The 26,702-nt window shown below is 41.4% G+C and overlaps 1 protein-coding gene across 5 annotated transcripts; it reads right to left on the bottom strand.

Moving 5' to 3' along the window:
• Positions 1-496: 496 nt before the first annotated feature.
• Positions 497-26,417, bottom strand: usp19 (ubiquitin specific peptidase 19). 5 transcript variants are annotated; one of them, XM_073469759.1, is made up of 27 exons: positions 26,108-26,417; positions 24,643-25,000; positions 20,223-20,351; positions 19,766-19,902; positions 18,954-19,526; positions 17,271-17,655; positions 16,828-16,984; positions 16,655-16,726; positions 15,169-15,284; positions 14,124-14,362; positions 13,672-13,864; positions 13,046-13,179; positions 12,774-12,932; positions 12,485-12,595; positions 12,253-12,363; positions 12,007-12,108; positions 11,750-11,890; positions 11,527-11,645; positions 11,244-11,387; positions 9,951-10,342; positions 9,743-9,853; positions 9,366-9,582; positions 8,312-8,464; positions 6,769-6,935; positions 6,460-6,635; positions 1,619-1,764; positions 497-782 (listed from the first exon to the last, which is right to left on the bottom strand). In XM_073469759.1, exons 2-26 carry the CDS (start codon positions 24,833-24,835, stop codon positions 1,624-1,626), a joined length of 4,572 nt encoding a protein of 1,523 aa, XP_073325860.1. In that variant the 5' UTR covers positions 24,836-25,000; positions 26,108-26,417; the 3' UTR covers positions 497-782; positions 1,619-1,623. The 5 variants fall into 5 exon arrangements, with proteins under 5 accessions (XP_073325860.1, XP_073325861.1, XP_073325859.1 ...); XM_073469760.1 differs by having other exon boundaries at positions 497-1,764; positions 14,124-14,356; XM_073469758.1 differs by having other exon boundaries at positions 497-1,764.
• Between the last annotated feature and the right edge of the window lie 285 nt (positions 26,418-26,702).

Consider the following 26,702-nt stretch of genomic DNA (forward strand, 5'->3'; position numbering starts at 1 on the left):
GCTGATACCATTTAGAATAATTTCACACATTTGTAATTTTCAAATGATCATAACCTGTAGTTTATTCATATTGGGCGCAAAAGAAAGGCTAGAAGATAATGAGCAAAGATGAATGATTTTAATTTACATAGCTCTAATAAGATTTGTTGTGTTAAAACTTCTCCCCTCCTGTCTGAACCCTTGTGGAACATGTACTGTAAATCTCAATTGTTTCCTTTTCTGAAATGCTGCATGGCTCTACCCAGGTGCAACAGTTTGACATCATTACAAAACAAAGGTGTGCCTCTTCCTTCCTTCTGTATCGGAGTGTGTAGATGCTGTGCTTGATTAGTCAATGAAAGCAATTTCACTCCTTATTGTCTCTATTGGACGAATTTCACCAAGACTGATAAATACCTGATAATATAATTTTCCCAATATCAGGACGACAATTTATCAGGTCATTACGTATTGTTTGTCATGTTTAATATAACCATAAAAACAAAAAACACTAATGTCAGCAGTTCCCAAAATTGTTTTATTTAATTTATATTAACCATTTATATGTATCCACAGCAGTATTCTTAATGATCCCCACTTTATATACGCGGTCCATTACAAAGGAGGGGAGGGGTGAGACTGGACAACTCACGCAAAACTGAAATAATGAAATGTAGCAAAGTTTCAGGGGGAGGGGGTATTTCACAGGGTCCGGGGTCACAGCCTGTATGAGCATGCAGTCATGCACATTTCAGTTTATACTGAAGAAGCCTTTTGACAATTGCATCCACAGGATCGAATATCTAAACAAGTACAAAAAAAAACATAATGAGAGAAATAATAACATACACTACAGCAACAGAAGCCAAATGAAGTTTATAAAGCGACAAAAGACAGAAAAAGCGTGTGTCCCTCGATATTAACAAAAAGTAGCAGGTCAGCACCCGTCTCGCGTGTTTTACTTTACATCAATTGCTACAATTCCAATCCATGTTACAGAATTGCCTGCCACAAACAAATCAAACTAGGTAATACGTCAAAAAACAACAGAAAGATAAAATGATTTACACACATTACAACAATCTTCACTCCCCAAATTTAGCCTAATAATCGACCGCAGCTTTAGCCACGGATTAACAGGTCAGGTCAAGGTTAGTGGTCGGGTTTTGAACCTAAACCAGACCACAAGGTGCGTTGGTGCGTGGAGGCCTGGCAGGCTCCCCACTGATCTGTCGGGTGGTTGAGTTTGACCTCCTGTAGCAGCAGCTTACGATGAGCTGCCAACAGGAGCTCAGAGGTCACAGAAGTGTGTTCGCTTGTGTGAGACTATATGCACTGGATGAATATTACTACATATACAGTTCGTTAAGGGTTTATCAATAGGTGAGTACATTAATGTGAGTATATTTGATGATGTGTGTCTAGTTAGTACACATCTACATCTGAAGGTCTTTAACAAGTGGGTGCAGTAGAGTCCTCGGAGCCCACCTCCAGATGTTCTGACACTGCAGTGTTGTGTTGACACCAGATTCAGAGTCGTGTAACTAATGAGCACTGATGTGTCTTTAGCTTAGGGGCAGCTTCTACTCGGGACCTCCGTGGATCAGCCGCTCTGATCTGGACTCCCTTCAGTCCTCACCATGACTAGTCCACCTCCTCCATGTTGCTGTAGGATGGCGCCGTGCACTCCCCAGAGTGGGCGAAGAGGTCAGAGGAAACCTCTGGGGTCAGCGTAGGTGGTCCTTCAGGATCCAGGTCTGTCCCAAATAGTGACTGGCTAGAGGCCTGTAAAATAAACCAGTGTTGACAATAAATCATGCTGGTTTAGTATTCTGGGAGATTTTATCTGTTTGGAGAAAATGGCGAGGTTGTAACATGACTTGTAAATAATATACATAAAGACTATAAACAGATGGAGATTTTATTTCCAAAAGGAGTACAAGGTTTAATATATTAGAGAGCAGCATTGAGGTGGAGATATCTAGATACATTATTGCAGGGAAATTCAAATAGGTTATGATTTTTCTTTTAAATACAGTACTAGTACATAGACCTTAGATCAGTTCATTACAAAATACAAGATTACTCTCTAACAGGTTATAGTACACACACATACATAGTTATAGCTTTCATTTACACCAAGTCAGCTTAAAGGGGAACTCCACCAGTTTCGCACCTCAAAGTGTGTTAACAGGTCTTTAGGAAAAAAAGTAGTACAAAGCCTTTTGTGGCTCCAGAGGAAGCTGCATGTAATCTGATAAATTCCCTCCAGTAATGTCAATGGCTGCTGCATTGTGGGTAAAGTAGGTGCTAGATTTTGAAAAGCAGTCCACTGGTCTAGCATTGCATATGCAAATGATCAAAACTGATACAGCAGAACCAGGGATAACAAGTTTTAGTCCAAAACCTGGCACCTGCATTACCCACAATGCAACTAAGCCACTGAGTGACATCACTGGAGGCACTGCAGTGAAGAAAAAAATCAGAGCACAAGCAGCTTCCTTTAAAGACATCAAAAGGCTTTAAGCTACTTTTTTCACATATAAAGAAGTACTCCCCAACACCTGTAAACACACTTAAAAAATTGGTGGAGTTACCCTTTAACAGCGCATCAGCATCTGTAGTTTAAAAAGAGCTCAGCTTGTGCAGATAACACCCTCGAGTTCAACTTCAACTTTCGGGATGATTTTAACATCCACTGATCCCACTGCTGCCGTTTATGATGGGTACAACATAGTAGTGTTTGATGAGCTATAACAACTCAACAGACTTCAGTCTTGCATATGTCTAAGTCAAGTATACACAGTCTGCTCTGAGCTATGGCGAGCATTTAAGGCAAACGCAGGTCACTGTACACCGCATTGATACCAGAAGAGCTCTGGAATTTCCCTGAGTCTCACGTACACACAATCACTGCAGCAGCAGCAGCAGCAGAGGAAACACATGATCTGTGGACAGTTTCAGAACGTATTCAAATATTTTAACTGATGATAATGTGATAAAATCTTTTCAGGGCTTTAAAATAAGAGTTCTTATGTGTGATTAAAAAAACAACTTTGTTTTAGATTTTTTGAAAGACTAATTAGGATATTGAGTAAATTCATCATCAGTTAAATGTTCATCTCATATGGTTTAGAGAAGTCCAAAACTGTATATAATCCATAACTCCACTCGAAACAGTTGAACACATTGAAAAACATTACATTCAGAAGTGGACGGTAGTTCCTTAATGACTGCAAATTTCTAGTTTAACCTGGCTGTGACAAGACCGCATGGTCAATAAATGCAGTCTTGTCTCAACGCGACTGTCATCTCATTTTGTGCGATTTCACCACTGGATCACTGTTTACTACATTTCATCCTGAGAATTTAAAACCCTCACCTGGCTATGGCTTAAAAGAAACTAAAACATTCCAATAGAAACCAAACATACAAAAATTATGGGAATTAAAAAATGACGAACTACAGTACATATTGACAATCAAAAAACATAATGGAGGCAGGACACAAACAGCAATTTTAAGGCCCATAAATCAATTGACATTAAAAAGGCTAAAGCAATTGGTCACACAAAACAGAGGCTTCTCTTTGCGTCATGATATAGTATTTAAAATGAGTCACCGCTGAAGTGCCTCTTCTCACACAAGCTCCATTCATCCATTTGCATTTTCACTGCTGGAATTTGCAATCGTATTCTCTTAAGAGTGTAGTGCAATAAAAACAAAAGGCCTTCGACAGTGGTTTCATCTGCAGTTTTCTTTTTGTACTAGAATTATTCTATCATAATTGTCATCTTAAAAGCATTTCATACATTACAACTATGTCACAAAACAAATCTTAATTAAAAGGCTCACCTACTAGCTTAAACCACATCTCATGGTCTTCAAATTTTTTTTTCTATAAAGATCAAGAATGAACGTCCACACTTAACTATGAGCTCCAGGAGGTCATTAAGGCTGTCAGAGCTCATCATCTGAGAACTACTTGCAACAAATGTGACACTAAAAACTGCAAATGTTTTGAAAAGCTATCATTCACTGGAAGCAAGAGTCCATACAATGCATAGAGGCAATGTAGTGAATAGTGAATAGTATACTCAATATACTGGAGCTGTGTGCTGATAGTATCACTGGACTGGAGCTTTAACTACACAGTTTTCTAATAATTTAACCTCGGTGTCATATAATCTCTGAAATAGTGCCAAAAGTATTTTAAAGGGTTGAGCCATGTAAAGTTGTACACTTCAAGTGTTGGATAGGATGCTGAACCATTTTACTAGCTGAGGACCAATGGGTGACAGTTCTTACTGAAGAGTAGTGATTTAGTCGTTCCCATCTAACCTCTCCTTGTTTGACCGACATATTTTCTTGTTTCTGAAGGCGACGGCCAAAGTACGTCCCCCTCTAGCCACCTCTAAATTCCACTTTGTACAGAAGGGGGTAGACCAAGTTGATAAACAGAGCAAACACGGCTGCCAGGGTGCCCAGAACAAAATATCGCACACAGTCATCGTCCTGATAGTCTGACATCCTCCGCCTGCGGCGCCGTCGCACCGACCCTTCACTTCTGTCTTCGTCTTCCTCATTTCTGTTCCTCGACGTCTGTCCCCTCCGCAGCGCTGATCGGAACAGTCCACCTTCATCGAGCCCCTCCTCATCTTCCTCCAGTTCTTGCCATATTAGAGAGGCCTGCGATTGGCGGAAACCTGTGTCAGCTTCTGGGAAAAGGCGTGGTCTAACAAATACTAAGATTACAACTGGAAACATTTAGCAGGTCTGCCTGACAGTTTCACACCAACCATGGTGATTATGGAGATTTGTAAAGAGTTAATAACAGGCCTTCTCTGTTGTTAGTTATTTAAAATAAACTGGGACAGTTTGAGAGGCTTGTTTCTCAGAAATCAGATGGTTCAGTGTGGAGGAAATTTACATGATTTAAAAGTCAACACACAGTTGAGTAAAACAACAGAAAATCTTCAAAGTTTTCCTCAAGCCCTCTCCTGCCAAACCCCATGATAAGAAATGTAGCTTTTACCCATTCTGTCTATAACAGTTACCATCACTGTACATATCAGAACAAAAAGTTAAGGCATATGGTTGAGGTTGACTTTGGCTTCAATATTTACTACAACTGATATAAAAATGTTTATTAATACAAATGAATATGCCTTTAAAATAATGGAATAGAAGTAGTGAGAGAATTTTTTTGTTTGTTGGTTTAACATGACAACCATTCATCCCATAAGATCACATGCAGTCTCATGTCATCATCAGCATCGCAAGGTTACACCTGACAACCTATGTGATAGAAACTCATAGACCAAGATCTCATCTGGATACAGACAATAAAGTGCATCTCCAGAGAGGCAGGAAGTAGGGACATCAAGAGTAGAATACTATATGTCGTTTTTCCAAACCGAACTTCTTAAAGTGATAGTTGGGGTGTTTTGATGTGGGGATGTATGAGGTACCGATCCCTAGTCAGTGTATCACCTGCAGTAGATGACCATCCGTTTCCGTCTGTGTGGAGAAGCAGCACGAAGCACCAACAGGGAAGCAGAGCATTGTACTGCTAAACATTACCAACATTACAGCAAGATGTATTTTAGCCACCTAAAAAAATATATATCTGCTTAAATGCACCTGACCCGGTTCCCTCTCTGTGCTACGTGCTGTTTCTCCACACAGGGGGGAGCTGACGGTCATCTACTGCAGGTGATACACTGACTAGGGATCAGTACCTCATACAACCGCACATCAAAAGACCCCAACTATCACTTTAACTCCTTATGCATTACGGAGGAGCATTGACAGCTCTCTCTCTGTTAGTCTGACAGCTGAACTTCACGAGTATCTCAGTGATGGATCTTTCCATTATGAACCCACTGAGCTAGACTTATTAAGCATACCACAGCACGAGCGCTTGTCAAGACTAATTGAAAGGGGCCATATGTACTCAGAGACACTTAATACACAGACATCTCAAATAAGAGCCACTAAATACTGATCATTCCTGATGAGTAGCTGACACATTACAATTCACAATGCCTGGAGAGATATCTGCAATCAGTTGTCAACTTAGCAGGTACAATCTGATTCTATATCATGTATAATAAACACACATGCTCCTATTTTATTTTTGGAATTTTTCCAAAACACCCCAAGCTAATCCATTTATACACTGTCCATTTAACTATGGCCTAAACTACAACACTTTACACTAGCATTTCAAGGAGTTATTGTTGCCTTTATCAGCCTGATAAATTGGATTCGAATCAGCAGACATTGTGTGTATAACAAAAGTCAGCAAGGTGTGAAATCCAAAAGATATCTGGAAAGAACTGGATATCAGGAGTCTCACCCAATAGTTAGAGTGTGGAAAATATTAGTTAGCTAAGAGATATCTTAACTTTGGATAAACACATCCAATGTGAAAAGCTCTTTTCACAGACCTCATCTCTTATTGTTGTGGCGCCCTCACCTGGCTGGCAGTAGCCCCTGCAGAAGTGGGCGACTCTGCTCCTACAGGCCTGAGGAAGCGCGGCGGCCTCTCCACTGGGGAGTTTCGTCGCCGGTAGAACAAGACGTAGGCGTAGCGCGTCACCACTTGACTCTCCTCCACCATTGTCACGGTGCTGTCATCAAAGAGACGCCAGCCTGTGGAGAAGGAGGAGGAGGAAGAAAAGAGGTTGGCCACAGAGCGGTAAACAAACAGAGAAAGATGTAACACTAGTGAGAGCTACTAACAGTTATAAAAGATGGGAATAAAGCTCAGTGACTGCACACTCACCAACGTCACTCCGCTGGCTGTTCTTGTCACTTGGCAGGCGAGCATAGGCCGTGTAGTGGCCTCCAATCATTCCTCCATAGTGGTTGATGACTGCATACAGGTCGTAGATGGGCGGTTGTTGCATCTCATCCTTCTGGCCAATACAGAACTTACTCAGATCCAGATTCCTACAACACAACATTATATTAGAGGCTCAGCTACAAAAATGGGTACACACTAGGGGTGTCACGATTCTCCAAATCCTCGATTCGATTTGATTTTCGATTTTAGGGTCATGATTCGATTCGATTCTCGATTTTTTTCCTTTTCTTACAGCACAGACGCCTATGCTATTTTCAGACTAGTCTAGTCTACGATCATTGGTTTTATTCATCAAATTTTGTACAGTAAATCTTATTTCAAAAGTTGGGCTACATGTAAGTGATGCAATTTCCATAATGTATCACATTAGGCAGGGATGGTTGTATTTTGTCTGTCCAGTTTCCATTCTAGTACCGCTTCCTTTAGCACTTCTGCCAGATTATCACTTGTGTGTGCTTCATAGATGGGGCGAGTTTGAAGGACTGGACTTTCAATCTCCCAATCTTTATTGACGTAGTGCGCTGTGACGGTGATGTAACTCTCAGTTGCTCTTGAGGTCCAGCCATCTGTTGTTAAGGCAACTAACTCTGCATTGCTCAGACCCCTCACAACTTTTTCTTTAACGTCTTCATACATGGAGGGAACCACTTTTGTTGTAAGATGCGACCTGCTGGGCATACTGTAGCGTGGCTCAAGTACGCTAATTAAATGTTTAAATCCCGTGTTTTCCACCACCGAGTAAGGCTGCAGGTCTGCTGCTATAAATAGCCCTATAGCGCTAGTTATAGCTTTTGCGCGAGCTGAGGTCTGTGGAAGTTTTATTGCAAACGAGGATTGAATAGTTGGCTGGACCAGTGATGGTGCTTTCCCAGCTGTCAAATCTACATCTTTGTGATGCCGGCGAATGTGTCCTGCCATGTTCGTAGTGTTTCCCGTGGCCGGGTATGGTACACGCGCATAGCATATCTTACACACTGTGGTCTTCTTGTCAACAACGCGAACGTCGTCGACATAACTCACCGGGAACGCAAAGTATTTCCATACATGTGATTTAAGAGAAGCAGGAGCTGCTTCAAGCTCCGGTGCCGCGTCTCCTCCTTTATCTGCACTCGCCATCGTGTCATAACCTGCAGGATAGGTAACTAGCGGCGTCGGCTACAATGTGCTGCGTCATTTGCGTAACTTTGCGTAGTGTGCGTAGCTTTGTACACGGGGAGGGGGGGGATCGTCGATCCTCTCTTTGACTTCGATGCTCGAGATCGTGACGTAATTTCGATCGATTTCGATAAAAAATCGAAATCGTGACACCCCTAGTACACACAGTACTCAAAGGGGTTTCACCATCAAAAACTTGTTTTGCATGTGAAAAACATCACATCTTTTTACATTAAAGTGAGTATAGATAAGTGATGTGTTGCAGAAGCATAAATGGTGGAAATTCTGCTTTTTACTGTGCATTTACCTGACAGGAAAGTCCACCATGTCGTTGATTTTATCCCTCCAGATGAAACTCCTGAAGGAGAAGCGTTTGAGCTGGATGATCAAAACGTTAGGCAGACGCCACAGCAGCAGCTGTTTGGAGGCCTCTCGGTGCTGCTGGCACTTTGGACAGTACCTTAAAAAAACAGACAATGTACAAAGACCATTATTCTATAGTCCCTGTTCCCCAATGAATAAGGAGGACCAAAAACACTACACTTAAGTGATGAAATGTCTGAAGTACTCAGTCGCTTTCAGGTTGAAAATAAATGGCATGCATTACGAGACTTTCACACAGGTGGGGTACAAGTACCTGATGCAACAAAAAACCTAAGGTGCCCTGACTTGTATCAACCGGGGGTCAAGGCCATCATGGAACATGACGGAGTAAGTTGGTTTATTATGTGTTTGTTTGTATGCTCAGCAGGGGACGACCAATGTTTTGGAAAAAAAAACAATTATTAGAAATCAAGGAGACCGATAACTGATAATTGCAAGAGATATATATTTGCAGTAAAAATAAAAATCTTGTGTGTCAAAGTTGAGAATAACCAGTTATGGAATGTAACTATCTACACTTTACTCAAGTACTGAACTTAAGGACAATTTTGAAGTACTATACTTGAGTATTTCCATGTTCTACTACTTTATACTTCAACTACTACCACTCCACTAAATGTATTCAATAACTTTTGTTACCAGTTACTTTGCAGATTCAGATTATTCAGTATAATAGGCTATAACTCATTAAGTATAACCAATCAGATAGCTTTGTGAGTGAGACCACAGAGTGGTGACTACAGACAGAGAAAGGATGCTGCATCAGAGCCAAAAATTTGAATTTTTAATTTATTTTATCCGCAAAAAATGCAGATACTGATAACTGGAAAAATGGTGACTATTGCCCTGATGATCAGCCAGGCTGATAATCAGTGTACCACTAATGCTCAGGCAGCCTGAGCCTTCTTTCTGATGTGTATGTGCCCATCTGCCTTTGTTGGTTAATTCATTTTTTATCAGTTAAATTCTGTCCCTACCATGCCTCCTCCGGTGCCAGCACCTCTGGCTTTGTGAAGAGGTTGAGGCACTGCTCCAGGGTGAAGTGTCCTGCTCTGGCTGTCTCGCTCAGGGAGCCAGGGTCCTCTTCATACTCCAGCTCCTTGGAGCTCACCAAGACGTACTCCTTCAGACGCTCATTGTTTTTCCACACCAGCTCCAGGGTCGCATCCTCTGGGAGGTCGGCCAGCGCGTCCTCTGCAGGGTTTGGGGGGAAGTGGAAAGAAACAACGCTGATGTGTTAGACTTACTTTCTTCTTAAAAATGAACATGCAATTTTACTAAATCCATCTGACATAGAAACAGGATGACTGGGAATCTGACTAAATATCAGTACTTAAGGTAATTGTGGTCAAACCTCTCTCATCCAGCCTCTGTTCCTTGTTGTTAGAGTCCAGCAGAGCGATGTAGAACTGACTGGCATGACCTGATGCTGACTCACTTGGATGCTGATAGCCTGTTACTGCAGCTACAAAAAAATGGAGAAAATGAGGAATAAAAGGCTGTAGAGACTAAAAAGAACAGTGACAGGAATACTAAAGCATCTGTCCATCAAAAGTTTTTACCTTCTGGCCGTACTGCCTTCTCACAGGATGTCTCTTTTTCAGCGTGAGGGTCCAGAGAGCAACAGGAAGCAGAGGAGATAGGCTCAGAGAATCCTGAATCTGTAGTCCGCGTGGTAGGGAGGGAGGTCTGGGAGGAGGAGAGGGAGTCTGACTCCCCAGATGGGAGGGCCGAGGCCTGAGCACACTCTGCCTGGGACTCAGGCAGCTGAGAGGGGCTCTCCAGCTCCACATTGCCTGCTCCTTCAGCACCGCTACCGCCCATGGCCTCATCCCTGGGCCCAAGACTGTCAGGAGATCCTGCTGGCATTGAAGGGAGGTCACCCCGGCACTGAGGTGTTTCAGGGGATGTCCTGCCTGACTGAAAAGGGGGCTGGAACACATTGACAGAGAACCTGTGCAGACAGAGATATCGTGGAGATAATATTAACAGCTTATATAAATGGCTGACTCCTTACAGGGATGGGCAGGCATACTTATTAATCTCTCCTCAATATACACTAGTAAATATGACAAGCAATATATTTTCTCTAATTATTCGTCATCCAGCTACCAAGAACCACCAGGTGTCACAATGATGGCTGAATAGAGATTTGCCCTCCTGAGTGGAGGATGGACAAAAAAACAACTAACAGTTCCTCAATGTTGTAACACACAGTTGAAAGCAGGTATTGAAAGATTTGTGTTGGTGCTTTATCTTTTAAAAAAACAGCCGTGAACGGACAGTGTCTTTGTATCCTGAGTTGTGTTTAGACACTGACACAGGGCCTAGAATTATGTATAATTAATACTCTTTTCTTTTTTTTACTTTGTATACCAGCAGGATATAATGACAGTTCACTAATGTGACCTGGACCTCACTAAGCACCATGAAGTGGTGGGATTGATTGAACAATTAAAAATGATTAATTTATTCAAGTTCTTTTAAAGTTTTTGCTTTTTTGCTTATTAATAGAAGATGAGCCCCCGAGCTAATGTAGCTGACACTCTCCTGAAAATGGAATCAACAGCCTCCTTTTCTAGAGAGCAAGAGAAAAAATTTAAGATTTTTGTAAATGACCTGCACTGAGAGGGGGAAATGTATGTTTAAAAAAAAATAAAAAATAGGCCCATGACTTCTTTCCCAGTGCCAGGAGACAAGTTTGCCTCTGTGTTTGCTTGTTTCTTTTGAAAAAGCAACAGATCATGTATCTCATTAGACTACACCCAGAAGACGTTAAACTCAGAGTGACAGAGACATTCTGAATTAGACACATATTTTTTTCCAGAGCTGATGATGGAAGTTAGACTGCATACCTGGAGTAACCCTCCAATAGCTGGGTGAGGCGGGCGTAGGAGAGTCGAGACTCGGGCACGCTGACCAGGAAGGGCAAGCCCACGTTTTCTGTGTTGGGTCGACACAGACCCTTGTGATTGGGCCAGTGGGTCCTCTGACACACTCTGGGAAGGGAGTAACCATGTTCATATAAAAGTTAATTGATGTAATTCCACAAGAAAATGAAAGATGACTCAGTGTACATTAAAGCCTAACAAATGTGTTTCTAACAATCTTGATGCTAATTCTTTTGGTGGAACTCACTGATTGCAGTAGCCCACGCGATAGCAGCGAGTGCACCGCTTCAGCTTGTCTTCCTCAGACACTGGAGGCTTCAGGCATGCAGCACACTTGGAGATGGGGATATTGGGGACCTGCAGTCTCTGTAGGTCACAACAATGGGTAAGTAAGGAACACCCTCTCAATATCAGTAAACACAAACATTTTTAACTGTTCTGTACAACTGAATGATTCAGGGTTGTATTACCTGCTGCACTCTGAGCAACACCACTCTCTCTTTGGCAATGTCTTTGGAAAGCACCTCAAAGCAAAACAACATGTCGGAGGAGGACACTGTGTCCAGGGAATGGGACGGCAGGAACATGCGCTGGAAGCGGTTCTTCGCCACCTGAGAGAGAGAAAAATAAAAGTGTCCTCCAACTGTTCCATTTCTGCTTCTGTATTTCTGACTTAAATAGAAATTTCTGTCATAGTACAAAATCTGAAATATTTTAAGCATCTAACCTCTGCCAGCCTGAGGTTCTCTGGTTTGACCCTGACATTCCTGGAGATGGACTCGAGGACTTCAGCAGTGCTGGAGTTCTCCTTGCTCACACTCACCAGAAACTGACACACACATAAACATAAGAAGTATTTTAGAAAGTGAGACACATGAAAGGAATCTTTAAATTATCTCAAGACAAAGCAAAGTCACATCTCTGCAGTTCACTGTAAACTGACACTGCGAGTAATGTGACCGTTTAGACTTACCTTGATGGGTTTTTTATGAGGTTCCTTAGCATAGTAGAAAACTGAGAGCACCTTTTGTTTCTGGGGCAAGGGCACAGGCAGGTAAAGGAAGGGGTCAAAGGTGATGGACACCTGAGGAAGAAGACATACGTCACAAGAACATGAAAGTAGGTTATTCATCACTGTAACAAGGCACAATTCTCAAGTATTTATTTTAAAGGAAGTCAAATATTTTGTGGAAAAATAATGTTACCTTGGAGCATGTAGGGCACACAAGCTTCGATTTAAACTGGCCTTGGAAGAGGTCCACTATAAAGGAGTCATTTCTCATCTTGTGTCTCTGCCACGCCTCCTCCGCTACCACCTGCACAGACAGACAAACAATATCATCGGGTCAAGGCTTGAGTAGACTGTAGGAGGAATGGTAGTGGTTATTTAAAAATGAAATATCCCCGAAATAAATTTCTGCAAAGCATTTCTTGCCAGAGACTTTAAACCCAGACCATCTCTCTAGATATATCATAGGTGAAACAAACACCCACCTCATCCAGCCGTCCGTCAGAGTCGACCGTCTCTGTGTACGGTTTATTCTGGATGCGATTCAAGTCCTCGTGAAGCCCGTCCAGTAAGAAAGCCATGAACTCCTGGGCATCGTGCTGGGCGTAACCTGTAAATTGACTGGCTTTACTGGCCACGATCGCCTGCACCGACACAAACACACAACAGAAAGGAGGGAAACGAGGAAATGAAAACACTGATCGTATTCTCTTTGCTATGTTTTGCATAAACAAGTTTCTGGGTGCTGCTCGTATACCTTGAGTTTCGAAGGTTGGAAGGCATGATGTGTTCCTTTCCAAAGGGCCCTGAGCAGCACAGCAAAACCAATGGCCAGCCTGCCTCCTGTTCCCAGCGGATTATTACAGTTAATTTCTGCCTCAAATGCTCGATCTGCAGGGGAACAGAAAATACAGGTATAAGATAACAAGATAGACATCAACCACAGAGTTAAAGTCAGTGCTGAAGTCATAGTTTAGTCAGCTAATCATCCCTACAACATTAATTGTTTATCCACCCTTCAGCTGAATAGATCATGTCCAAAGAACTAGGTGGCCTAGATTTTGCAGCAACTATTTCAAGTTTTTAAATGCTTGAAGTGCAGTAAATCTGGCTTATGCAGAGAAAACTAGTGGAAGTTTAATGAGTGGAGTCCTCATTAAATTTACCCCTGTGGGCCACTTGGCACCACTTTCATGTCCGTGTTAGCAAGCAGAGGCAGCCAACACAACTAGAGATAATTTGAGCAGTAATTGCTGTGATAGCATTATCAGTTTATCTATGTACCCAAGCACTAATAAAACACACCATGTTTTATCTCTTAGCAACATTACAGGTCTTTGGCTGTAATCGAGAGCAGTTTATCACAATTGCATGTTACTTTACCATGGAAGTAATCCCTGAGTTCTCTGGTGTTGGACAGGGATTGGATGACACTGTTCATGAAGCAGGTGTTGCCCAGGTTGACCAATCCTGTAAAACCAGGCAGGCACACCTTCTTCTCCTCCTCTTCTTCATGGCGCTCGTTGCTGGCAGGAGGTGCGTGGGTCATAGGCTGCACCATGCACGTAGGTTTAGGCTGAGACAGGAAAGATTTGGACAAAGATTCTACAACTTCAGTTCCATTGTCATCTTCACTTCTGCCTCCCAGCTACTGGACTACACTGCAATTCTACTATCCAAACATCAGGTTTTAATTGTTAATACTGCTTCTGTTCCCACCTTTTTATTCTTAGACTGATAACAATATGTTGTCAAACCAGCCATGGTACAAAAACAGAACTTTCCTTTGCCTCATCTCTTCAGTTTTGTTAATTTTTTTATATATTCCTACTAACCGTGGTAACAGTGGGCTCTGTCTTGGTGATGGGAACATGCTCAGAGACAGTACGAGGAGCCACAGTTTCCAGACCGCCATCCTCCACTCTGGATGAGGCCTTGGGGGCCTTGGGTTTCTCCTCCCCAACCCTCGGAGGCTCCTCCTTGGCTGGCAGGCTGTGCTGGCTGCTGCCCGGCTGGCTCTTCTCCATGCATGCAGGGCCGGAGGGCACAGCCACTTTGGCGCCCCCCACTGCACCTTAAACAGAGGAGAATGCCGTTTGTGGTTAGTAAATTAAGTTCAACACAAGGCTAGCCAGTACTGAACATGAATAGTTTATAACTGTGGCATATATCATACAGCATATAAAGCTTTTTCAGGGCATACTTTAAAAATTAAAAAAATCCCACAATTTGGAATATTTTCATAAAATGTAATTAATGTACACATTCTTTGGTTAATACAATACAGCTGACAAATTACATGTTTTCTGCTATTTCAACAATCAGTTAATTGCCATATTTTTGCTGGGCTGAACTGAAATTTTGGTAATGTTTATTCTACAGGGCTGTCATTTCCAGAGGAAGTCTGTATGTCAGGTAAGTCATTTAAGTACTAAATATGGTGAAAAAGGAAATTCCTTGAAAGAAAAGCTCCTTTCAAACCCAAGAATAATTCATTCAGTATTCAGTTATTACTCAAAAAACTGAGAATATTTTGACTTATACAAATTTTTTCATGTTCAGCTGACCTGTGTGTACCAACTGAATACTTTTCCCCCACAGTAATTAGAAACAAATTACACAGGTCTTTATAGAAAAGTTCTATGAAAATTACTAGAAGTAATTTGGAATTCAGACCATTTCATGGGTTCTCAAGGGCACCAAGCCCTGAGGGGGTTAAATTCACCTCAGCCTCAGCCACACATTAGCTATATCGTTAAAAGATATAGTCTTAATAGCATGTATAAATGTTTTCATATTCATGTTTGTGAGTATATCATGTCAGCATCGATACAACATGAAAACCTATATCTATAGTGTTAGCACTGCGTAGATGTAGACCTTGTGTTGCAGGAGCTTCCAGACCCCCCCAGCGCTGGCTGTGCCTCTTCTTCAGCGTGATGTCCAGTCTGGACGGGGTGAAGGAGTAGCTGCACTGCTCAGGCTGAATCAGGTTCCTGTGGCACGGGACAGAGATTTGTAGACATGTCAGACTGACAAGAGGCTACAGCTCAACACCAATTATAGTTATTATACTCAGAGGTTAATTTTTATCATTTTAACATAATGATTATTAAATGAATGAATGAAAGATACTTGAAATGACACACAGGCTGTCAACTACCTTGACTTTCCTCATATGGTAAGAAAGCTCAGACATTAAGAGCTGCTCCTTTGAAAATCATTTCATTTCATTTTGAAATTCAACCAAAGCTTAATGAATGGCTTGATGAGTACTTTAGTAATATGGCACAAGTGTTTCAGAAGAATCTTTATGCCTTCTACACTAACCACATTTGGGCCAAGTATTTAAAAAAAAAAAAAAAAAAAAAGGAAAGTATTTAAGGAAATTAAGAGATTAGAAGCACTAATGCTTTGGCATAGTTTGTATATTCATGGTTCATGAGGCTTCAATAAGTGCTCCATAATTTGTTGCTGATACTAAAGATGCTGGCTAGGTTTCCTGGAACGAATTAAAGTGGAAAAAGACAACTTTTTTGCTTAAACTTATCATTATGAAGTAAATACATGGTAATGGTGGTAGAAAAATTACACCATAAGCGTTTAAATTGGTTCTCTGTATGCCTCGCTTTCACTATGCTACTTTGTCTGCCACTGGGCTGGATTTTTGCCGGAATAATTAAGGCTTTTATTAACAGCACAAGGTTAAGTGCTTCAGCTATTACGCAACCAAAACAGGAGGAGGATTAGTTTTCCACAGTAGCCATCAGTCGCTATCCCCGGGTATATATAGTCTAACAACCGGTATAACTATAGAAATTATATATTCTATTCTATTCTTTTCTATTCTATTCTATAGAAAGAAGGTAAAGAAGGGAGTGACAGAAACTGATGAAAAAAAGAGTGAACAGACAGGCATTCACTCAATGGAGAGACCTCAAGGGAGAGACCTCCAGTGTTGTGTCAAAGTCCGTTTCCCCATCAATGCGTGTTCCCTCTTACTAGCAGGTTCAAAACCGGCATTCTTTCCTTCTTTCAGTAAGTAACATTACCTGCCTGCTCAAATTGGGACAAATCTTACGCTTACTGTTTTGCTTTGGACACTAGCCAGGCTGCTAGCAGTAGTCATGTTGGTAATGCTACCACAAGCCAATGCTAGCAGCCAGAAAATAAACAAGGAGCCACAAGAAAACCAGGAACAAAAGAAACATTCCCATGTTTCTTAGAAATTCAGAAAGTTTTTAAGCACTCTGTTTCCACTAAATTCAGTGCAACTGTTTAGATACATAATTGCACAGGAAAATATCTCTGCAACTGGCCATTTAAAGATGACTTTTTAAAATTTGAAAAACACATGACTGGTTACCTGAGTTTGACTTGCCACTTGAAGACTGTGTTCGGTCCACAGTCTGAATGAAGCCGCAGAAAGTTAGTATCGCTGTAAAAGGAGAACACAGACAGATTATTCACTGCCTGTTGTTTAAAGTTTGCTGAAATACTATAACCATGCTTTATCGGTAGCATGTTCACGTTCACTACCTCGTCTGGAAGATGAGGGTGAAGTCCTGTTCCCTGAACAGGACCCTGGCTGTGTCCCTGCAGATCCCCTTCATGTAAACATTAACCACCATCAGGTCCGTGCCCTTTTCGTACGAATCATTCTTCACAAATTGCAGGTTAATCATCGGCTCCGGGGCTGCAGGAAGTTATTACATATATTAACAACCAACAAACAATTAACTCAAAATGAACTGCTGAAAAATAGTGCTGACAAACCGAACTATGTATATGCAGTACTAGGTTATATCTTGATCTAGCTACACAAATTGTATATACATAGATTTTGTGTCAATGTGAGCGTTCATATAAATCCAATGGAAAACAGTCAGTTTACAATCAAACAATGACAATTTTAACATGAACATGTGCATGATAATTCAATACCAAGTTCTTCTGCATTCCCAAACACCTTCTTAACCAACCTTCTTGTTGCTTTAATTCCAGAGCAGGCTCCTCCTTCGACTGGTCCCTCTTCTCCTCTCCGTCACAGCTGCCCTGCCTCAGGGCTAGACTTGGTGACTGGCCTTGCTTGGCAGCCGCTCCAACAGCTGGTACTGAACCTGCTTCTTTTGACCCAAGCTGCTGGCCGATCAGAGTATCCTGCTCTGATTCCTGCTCAACAGGCTTTTTCTCTGGCTCTGAGTCAGTTCTATCTCCAGACGTTTCTGGAGAAGCCGAGTCCACCTCGTTGTTCAAGGAGACAGGTTTTAGGCGGTCACTGGTGCTGACGGGAGCTGCTGGTTGGCTATCACTGCCATGTGCTGTTGCTCCGGAGCTGTCTGACGACTGGCTTCGCTTCTCTGCCACCTGAATCAGGAAAGACAATCATTTTTACTCTCTAAAACCTTGTAGGCGCTGGAAACCAAGTGAGTAATGGATTCTTCACGTTTGGCACGGTTTCTGCAACTCCCAGACAGCTTGATTCTAGTTCAGACAGAGGCCATGTACAGTACAGGATCAGTAATTCTTTCAAAGCTTCAGCACAGTTGACTTTCGACACTAGATGCTGTGAAGTCACCTCAAGCTACTGTGTGAACAAACTGCAAGATTGGTGACAACCAACAGGTACGGAGTTCATTTGCAAAGCAGTGATAAAGTCTGGGTTTTTTTATTAATGTTTAATAAAAAGACAAGTCTCTTCCAAGCTCTTGGAAACTTAAAAAGGCAGAGCCCACACAGGCCAGACGGTGATTTTGGCTGTAATCTCATAAATCATAGTGCTGAGTGATATGAGGACATTATCCAATTATTATTTGTTCGTCATAAATTAAACTCCAGCCCTGCAGTCGTAGGGAAATATTGTTTGAAATGAAATATATTTAGAACCATTTCTAAATCAACTGTATCAGATAAAATAATGCAGTCGCTTGTTGTTGAGGTTCTTACAAGGTTCAAATCAGTCAGTCAGTCTTAGATTAGTCTACTCTAAGGAAATATTAAAACCATTGGTTAAACCATTTAAACCAGGTAAGCCAACATTTATTAACTTATTACATAAATGGTATAAATAAAATTACTCAACCTACAGTTTTAGAGCTGAAACAGTCTTTAGTCTCTACCCTACATTTAAAAATGATCACTTAGGCAAAAATAAGTGGAAGGCGTAATTATACGCACATCATGTAGGTGTGAGGCTGTCAGAAAAAAGGGTAATGGTAAGGGGAAGGTAATTTTCAAACACTGAATCTGAAAAAGATCCAAGTAGGACCGAATCATTTTTTAACTTTTGTTGCATGTGTGCGGGCATTGCCACAGATTATCTGGTTCCATCTTCTCAAATGTTAATATTTTGTGGTTTTCTCAGAGCCCTGAGATCATAAACGGAAAACCTTTGGATTTTGGAGTTTAGTAGTAAGTTTGTAGTTTATTTGTAGTTTATTATTTGTAGTTTTATAAGTTTGTTTTTTAGAGAATGATTTGACTACAAGTTAACACATTCAAGCACTAATATTCAGTCTTCATGGCCTTTACTGAAATCACAAATAAGCTTAATTATATTGTTAATGCAAAACAAATAATAAAAAAAAGGACATTTGAACATTCCAAATGAAAGTGAGCAAGTGTGCTCAGATAAACAACGGATCATCTGTCACACCAGTTCTCACCTGAGTTTTGTTGGTATGGCTGGTAGCAGCTGCTTTCTGTTCCTGTCCACTGCCAAGTCTTTCTGCTTTGTTGTCTCCATCTCTGCGTTGTGTTTGTGGGCTCCGACCAGCGGGCAGGTGTGTGTGAGGAGCTTTACCATTGGCTACTGTAGACTTGACAGCATGTGTGTCCCTGTCAACCGGGGATGCGGCCTCCTTGGTGGTCTTGGGCGGCTGTACAATGGTGCGCTTGGCACTGGGTTCCTGAGGCTGCTGCTCACCTCTTGTGACCGTAACGGGCTTGCTGGTGGTGGCTGAGGCATCTACAGCTCCACCTTTCGCCCCTACAGAGTCCGTGGTGGCCTTGTCGCACGATGTTTTGTTTTTCATGCAGCGCTTGACGCCCCGCTCAGCTTTGCCACCGCCGCGCCGAAACTCGCTGTGTGCAGGTGAGGAGGGCGGCTGGGGCTGGAGTTGTGGCTGCGAGGGGGACAGTTTGGGTTTGTCTGATGAATCCAAGGCAACAGGCTTCATCTCCAGCTCCTTGTCATTTTTGGTCTCTGTGGGAACTGCCTCCTTTTCCTTCTTGTTTGACTGAAGCAGAGCACACAGAAGAAAAAACATTTTTATCATTTAATCAAAAGCAGAACTAGTTGAAGACCCTGTTTACCATGTGAATGCCACTTAGGTGCCACCCATGATTAATGAGACATTTTCATGAAATAATAATATGCAAAAATACTACATTTATTATTCGGATACAAACAAGAGACAAATGCAGTCCTGCAAGGACAAACAGAAAACATCTCTCTTTATTATCTTATATAACTCACCTTAAGTGAAGGCCAGATGTGAAAGGGAATCTTCTTCTGCATGATGACGTGCAGCAAACCTCCCTTCTCTTTGTACTGGACTCTGCTACACGAGGCCTCAATTTCCTCCTGCAACTGGCAGCTCCACTCCCGTCCATCTGAGAAATGCAAAAATGCATACAGATTTTATCAGAGCGGAGCAGGACTCAATGCATCAAGTCAAAATAAATAGTGAGACTGCAGCAAAGACCAGATACACGGGTCAAACATTTTAAGGCATACAGTATGTTTAAGTTAAAACACATGGTTAACATACAAACTATTGAAACGGGTTCAACTTCAATGAGGCCTAAACCCAAATGCACGACTGTGCCTGTTCCTTTGTGGTTTTACGTTTATATAATTCAACCAAGTTTTATTCATTTACACTCGACAGCAGTAGTTCCTGCTAAATGTTACATGCGTTATTATGACTTACCCGGGAAGCACACATGGCAGTGTGTATCAGTGAAGGTAGTGTTGATATCCTCTATCCTCTGCACACCCTCCCCACAGCGCAGTCTCACAGTCACTTCATTGACATTCTGCTTCCAGTCCACAAACACATCTGTCAAACACAAAGAAAGGGACAATCACATGGAGGAACTTGACAGACGGCACTTTCCCTTCATATCATGATTATAAGAATACACCGATCAGCCACAGTATTACCTGTCAGTACACTGACAGGTGAAGTGAATAACATTGATCAGCCTTCTGCTGCGAAACCTCAGTGTTCCAATCAAACTTAAGTAAGAGCAGTGGTGAACACACTGTATCTCTACTACCCTGAGAGAATATAGACACACACTCTGAAATGCACCTGCTCACAAATTCACATTGGGCATACCGCGGCACTCACATGCCCAAGTGGGTCAGTCCAGAGCACTGAGCCAGAGACTGAAGCACTCAGTACAGTGAACTCAGCAATCACAGATGGGACATCTAAAATTATCCGCGCCACACAAACTGTACACTAAGTAAACAATTGCATCAAAGCAAACGATCAACTTACTTCACAAAATATGCTACCAAGCCATGAACATGCTTTTCAAGGTAGAAAAAAAAAGCAGAAACTTTAACAAAATATATCCAAACATGAAAAACAAACTTGTACCATTTTTCATGGTGGCCTCAAAGTCGGAGCAGTGGTTTAAAATAAAATGTCATCCAGATAGTACGAAAACTACATTCCCTGCCAGCAAAGGAGTCATGGACACAGTTCAGTCTTCAACAACTAACTAGAGAGCTTCAACTTTCCCACCGCCACTTCTTCACTCTCTCACCCTTCTCTCTAACTTAATCGCTCCAGAAAAGGTCACAGGCAACACCCAATCCCTTCCAGCTGGTGGCAGTTGCATTTCTAGGAGAGCCACACCACAGTGCACTCTCATGACTGGGAAAACTCCACACTAACGTTCATGATATTAACACATTGTGAGTGCAAATGAAATATGTTAGTCCTCATGGTCACGAATGTAGATTTACATAATTGACACCAGAATTATGGCACAGAAAAGGCAAGAAAAACTGTCATTCTAATACTGTGGACCATCTGCACACTGAGGTAAAAGTGAATAATGAGAGGATAATTATTGAAACTGCATGTCAATAAAAATACAGTACAATAAAGTACTCAATTCGTTTTTATCATCATAATAACCATTAAGGATAGAACAATTACTGGGGCAGGCATTTATCTATTAATTTATTATTGATTATTTGTATCATTTTTTTGTGTGTCTGTTTGTCAATAAAATAAATTAATTTAAAAATGCAATACTAAGGCTCTGATGCAGCATCCTTTATCTGCAGTCACCACTGGTCTCACTCAATGTCCCATCCACAACACTATCTTATTGGTCACATTTCACGAGTAATAGCCTATCAACAGTGAACAACATGAGTCTGCAAAATAACTAGTAACTTAAGTTATCAAATATATGTTGTGTAGTCGAAGTATGAAGTAGCAGAAAATAGAAATACTCAAGTATCTTGAGTACTTTAAAATCAGTGTCCTTGATTACTAATTATCAGTATTGGAAGTGTAAAGCCTATCAGTCAATCCCTTAGTATTATAGCATTATCCAAAAATAGACACATAATGGACCCAAGTATGTTTACATTAAATCAGTACACTAATCTAATTTTCCATCCAAAAGATATATCTAATGATTGCATAGGTCTGCATTAAAAAACAAAACACAGCCTGGTCTTCTCATGTATCGTATTCACTGCATTATAAGCCAGAAGTAACCTAGTATTTGGCAATGTTCAAAATACAAACAGCCAATCCAGCCAAAGGGATGCCTTGGTCCAGTATCAGGTATCCATGTGTTGTCATCAACACAAGATCTATTATTAAAGGTTTACTTAAGCCTCTGGTCTAATTCTATTACAACAAATTTAATCAGGTACATGGGGGTAAAAAACAGATACCACCACAACTTTCACAATTTTTTTTTACTTCAAATTTTGCCCCATTTCTGACAATTCAACTTGATGAAATGTGTAAAACCACATATGTAACTTTTGATTAACAAGGGTTAAACAAAACAAGGCATTCACATCTCTGATCATCTACTATAATCAAACACTGGGTTGATCCGAGCTTTACTTTCAACTGTAAACTACTACAGTCACTTTAACAGCATGTGATTAGCACTCAGTATTGGCAGATTTTTAACAAACCAGTTCTGTGGCACAAAAATTAAAGCACAACTGCTTTGTATTGTTTGAAAGACTTGTGTCCCTACCGACTTCAGATTTGTATGGTGTTGTGACTCATCAGACTCTCTGGTCAAGGGCTTATAGGTAATGTGATAGCCCCTGTATCAGCATTTCTATCTCCAGGGATGAACCAGTGTCAGGCATATCCATCACATGAAGCAACTCAATTACAGTTGAGGGTGTTTTTAGTCATGTACAATGTGATCACAATATGGCAATGATCACTTTGCAGCACAAAAAGGATGTGGAATTATTATTTTTTCCCCCATTTGAACACCTACGGGGATTAGCAAGCAGAACACAGTGCGTTTCAGAGTAAATACAAGAATATACCTAAAGCTAAGGGAAACCACAAACCTAATTTGCAAGTGTTGTGCAAGGATTATGCTGAATATCTTAACAACCGTAATAAAAACTTCAATGGTCAAGCAAGACGATCTACAGTTCCCTGTTTGAACTGAACTGAAGATTTATCCTGAACACAAAGCAGGGTTTATCACTAGAAGAAAATGTTTTTATTGTCAAATGTTTGTGGGGGGCATTAAAAAACAACAACAAAAAATCCTCTTCTTTATGGCCGCTCTCCTCCTACAATGCACGTTCAGCCACAAGCACTGAAAGGCATGAAACCTCATAAAGAAAGATATAATCTGTATCCACACACCCATAAGTAAGATGAAGATAGAGAAAAATATTTTTGATGAGACATACACGGCCCACATTAAATGACACAGGAGAGTACGTACAAAGTGTTGAGTTCATTCAAAGAAAAATTTTAGGCAGCAGCATCGATTGCAAGCGAAGGAAATGATAATCACACAACTGTGAAATAAAAAAAATAATATAGAAAAATAGTATAGACAAGAGAAACTACTGAGCAACTCATGTGACATGAGTATGTCTTGTGTAAAAGATTGTTCAACAGGTCAACAGATGCAGAAACTGCTGCATCAACATCTAAAACAATTCGTATCATAAACGTGTTAATGACTGACAAAAGAATCTATGGTTGGCTCGGCACCGTGCAGCCATAATACACCCATAACTGATCTCCATGCAAATGCATTTGACAGATAATGATTCCAAATTATAGGCCAAGCCTTTATACAGCAGCAAGTTTATGTGACCTACATTTAGTCCACACATCATATTTTAATATAGGGCAACTAATGACTATTTTAGATTCTGATTCTCATTTTCTTGATCAAACGGCTTAATCAATTGGTCTATAAGTTTCCAGAAAGTTGTTTTAAAAATGCCAAACACATTATCCTGTAAGCTAAAAAATGCCTTGTTTTGTACTGTATGACCAACATCCCAAGATATCAAGATTGCAATCACATACGACAAATGTCATGCCGTTTTTCTAACAACCATGCATTGTTTACATCCATGTATGCTAGCTGGCATTATTCTTCTTCCTCGTCTTTGTTGGCACATTGCAACGTTTCTTGGAGCGCAGCAGGATGTGCATGTTGCAAATAAAATAATGACCCACTTGTAAAAAATACTGCCCCAAAGCACTTCTACTGGTCATCCTGTGTATATTTTTGACCACTCAGTATCATGCATGCAAACAAGGACACATGCACACGGCAAAGAAACTTTCCTGCCTACAGGACAGGCAGGCAGACAGACTGACAATTGGCGGCTGCAACATACAAGGTAGCGTAGCAATGCACCAACAAAGGCAGGAAAGAAGAAGACAACAACGACAACAACAACTAAATATTTTATGAGAAAGGCAATGCAATAAGTATGTTTGTCATATGTAGACTTCAACAATATGCTTATGCTTATGTCTTAGTAAGAAAAAAAGAATGTAAACATGACTTTGTTTATAAGAAAAATCAAGTTATCAAAGGTGATGGGGCACCTTGGATTCTTATCTGCTTACACAGGTGTGCTACAATTGTCGAACAGGTGTGTAAACTACAATATAATGCTGAAATGCACTACCATATTGGCATAATGTATATCCATTTTATAATATATTAAAGCATTTAAACGGCAGTGGATTCATAATGTTTCATTCCATTTTTATTTTTTAGAATGACAGTTTAACCTGACAAATAATTTTTATATTCATCAATAACAAATATTGTGTGGGTTGCACAACACCTTCTTACCTTTCTTGACCTCAGCAATCACCCCGTCTGCAGCTGCTGCTGCCCTCTTGGCTTCTCTGCTCTCCTGGTTGGCCCTGTCCTTCTGCTTCTTCTTACTGGTACTGGAGGACAGTTCTGAGCTGTTGTCCCGACCTCCTCTCTGCTGAGCCCCACCACGACGGCCCACTGTCTCATTACCACCGCTGCTGGCCATCTTCAGGCACTTGGCACTGACAGGCCGCCCGTCGCCAGAATCACTACCGCTGCTGGGGTCTGGATCTGAGGTGTGCCTCTTTCTGCCTGGCCCGGCTATCTTGGCGATGATACTGGTCTGAACTCTCCCAGAACAGAATCAGGAAGGCTGCTAAGGGATGGGGACCTGAGGTGGAGGGCAGAGAGACATTTAATAATCAAGACTGTGATCTGTTTGGCATTATCTGAATTATCATTCTAAATCTAACAAGAGTGTTAAGATTAACAACTCAGGTGGTCAAGACAATACAAACAAACACTCACACAAGAGAGGGACAGAGGTTTACTGTTTAAAAGTAATAAGGAGCTTAATTTTAATAAGTACAACAAAGCTGAACGAGACATGGACATGATGTTTTACAAAAGGAGGCATATGACTGCACATAACGTGCCGAACTAGAACGACGCTGAGCCGTGCCTCGTTTCCTTAGCATAGCAACGGCAACTTGCTAGCTTGGACAGTCAAATGACAAACAAAGGACAACAGCTAAATCAGCCATTTTATTCGGCGGTCAGTACATTACATTTACTAAAAACATGGGTGGTGAGCATTAAGATAGCTAGCAAGCCAAACAATAGCTTCTCGTCCCCAGAGTTGTTAGCTTGGCAACTGGTAAGTTAGCCGGCCGACTGCAGAGGTTCGTTTAATTTAAGACACAGGTGTTTGCGGCGAGTCATGTGCCCGTCGATATGTCCCTTTCTTTCACGTTTATCTAACGTGATATTACCGACAATTATTCTTGTCAACCCTATTTATTGGAATAAGCAAATAGTCTTCATTTAATAACATAACCGTTATATGAAAGCATCTTAATGCTAGTCCTTGTTGGGGTGTTTGGGACAATGCAATCCTGGGATGGTACATAAGGACTCAATGATGTAACGTTACTGTATCCAAGTTAGCGGTCTTGGCTTTATTGACCAGAAATAACCACCCACATTTTTACTGCATAATGGCAGAGGACATTTTATAACTCGCTTCTCAGTACGATCACTGGCACTATCTCTAATCTATATGTTCCGGCAGAGCGCAGGACAAGTCGTGCAATCAAACGCTCCCACAGTCTTCGAGAAGCTAATGTCATTAGCCACATCAAGCTAAGGCTAGCTGACACGAAAGGGTTGCTACGGCGCCCTATTTACACAACCAAAACAACATGACATCTCGTGACACCTGATGCCCGTCTGTGATTAAAATGCCAAATCAATATTTACATAAAAACAGGAGACTTACGGGGCTTCAATTTGGCGAGAATTGAATGTTGTTCCTGCCACACACACGAGCTGCTAAGCTCCTTCACGGCCGCGGGCCGCTGCGCTCCTGCCCGCACTCGAAACCCCGTAGTCCACGGTGTTTCTGGAATGTTCTGTCATTTATCCAGGACCCATTTCTGGTAACTTGAAAGTAGTTATTTCAAAGAATTAAACAAAACACAGCATTTGAAAAGGCGCTCCGTCTGGTGTCAGTTTGGTGTCATCCGGCCTCTGCGGCGTGAGTCCTACTTTGTTTGGAACAAAATACACTGCTGCCCGGCCAAACCTGAAATGAGTGCGCGCATAGGCCACTTCCTGGCTGGCGCGTTCACGTGATCTGTAGCTCTTCCTTTACCCCCCCACCCCACCCCCCTCTCAAACACACACACACACACACACACACACACATGTAAAAATACACATTAGTGTTTTTTGCTGTAGGTTGTTTACAAAAAATGGGTTGTCAACAGTAGAAGAAGGAAACTCCCAAGGGCCAGGTCAATGTGCACCATTTAAACACAATACTAACAGAAGGCATTGAAGTGGCTCCTGTATTTTTACCTAATCTTGAGGCC

The sequence above is a fragment of the Pagrus major genome, chromosome 7 (genome assembly GCF_040436345.1).
Source record: "Pagrus major chromosome 7, Pma_NU_1.0".
In the NCBI taxonomy this organism is placed as follows: Eukaryota; Metazoa; Chordata; class Actinopteri; order Spariformes; family Sparidae; genus Pagrus; species Pagrus major.

Coding starts and splice junctions, on each gene's coding strand:
- usp19 (XM_073469755.1), bottom strand. CDS start 24,835: ATGGCCAGCAGCGGTGGTAATGAGACAGTGGGCCGTCGTGGTGGGGCT. Junction 11,388..11,526: donor CGCGTGGGCTACTGCAATCA/GTGAGTTCCACC, acceptor CTCCCTTCCCAG/AGTGTGTCAGAGGACCCACT. Junction 9,854..9,950: donor GAAGGCAGTACGGCCAGAAG/GTAAAAACTTTT, acceptor ATTTTTTTGTAG/CTGCAGTAACAGGCTATCAG.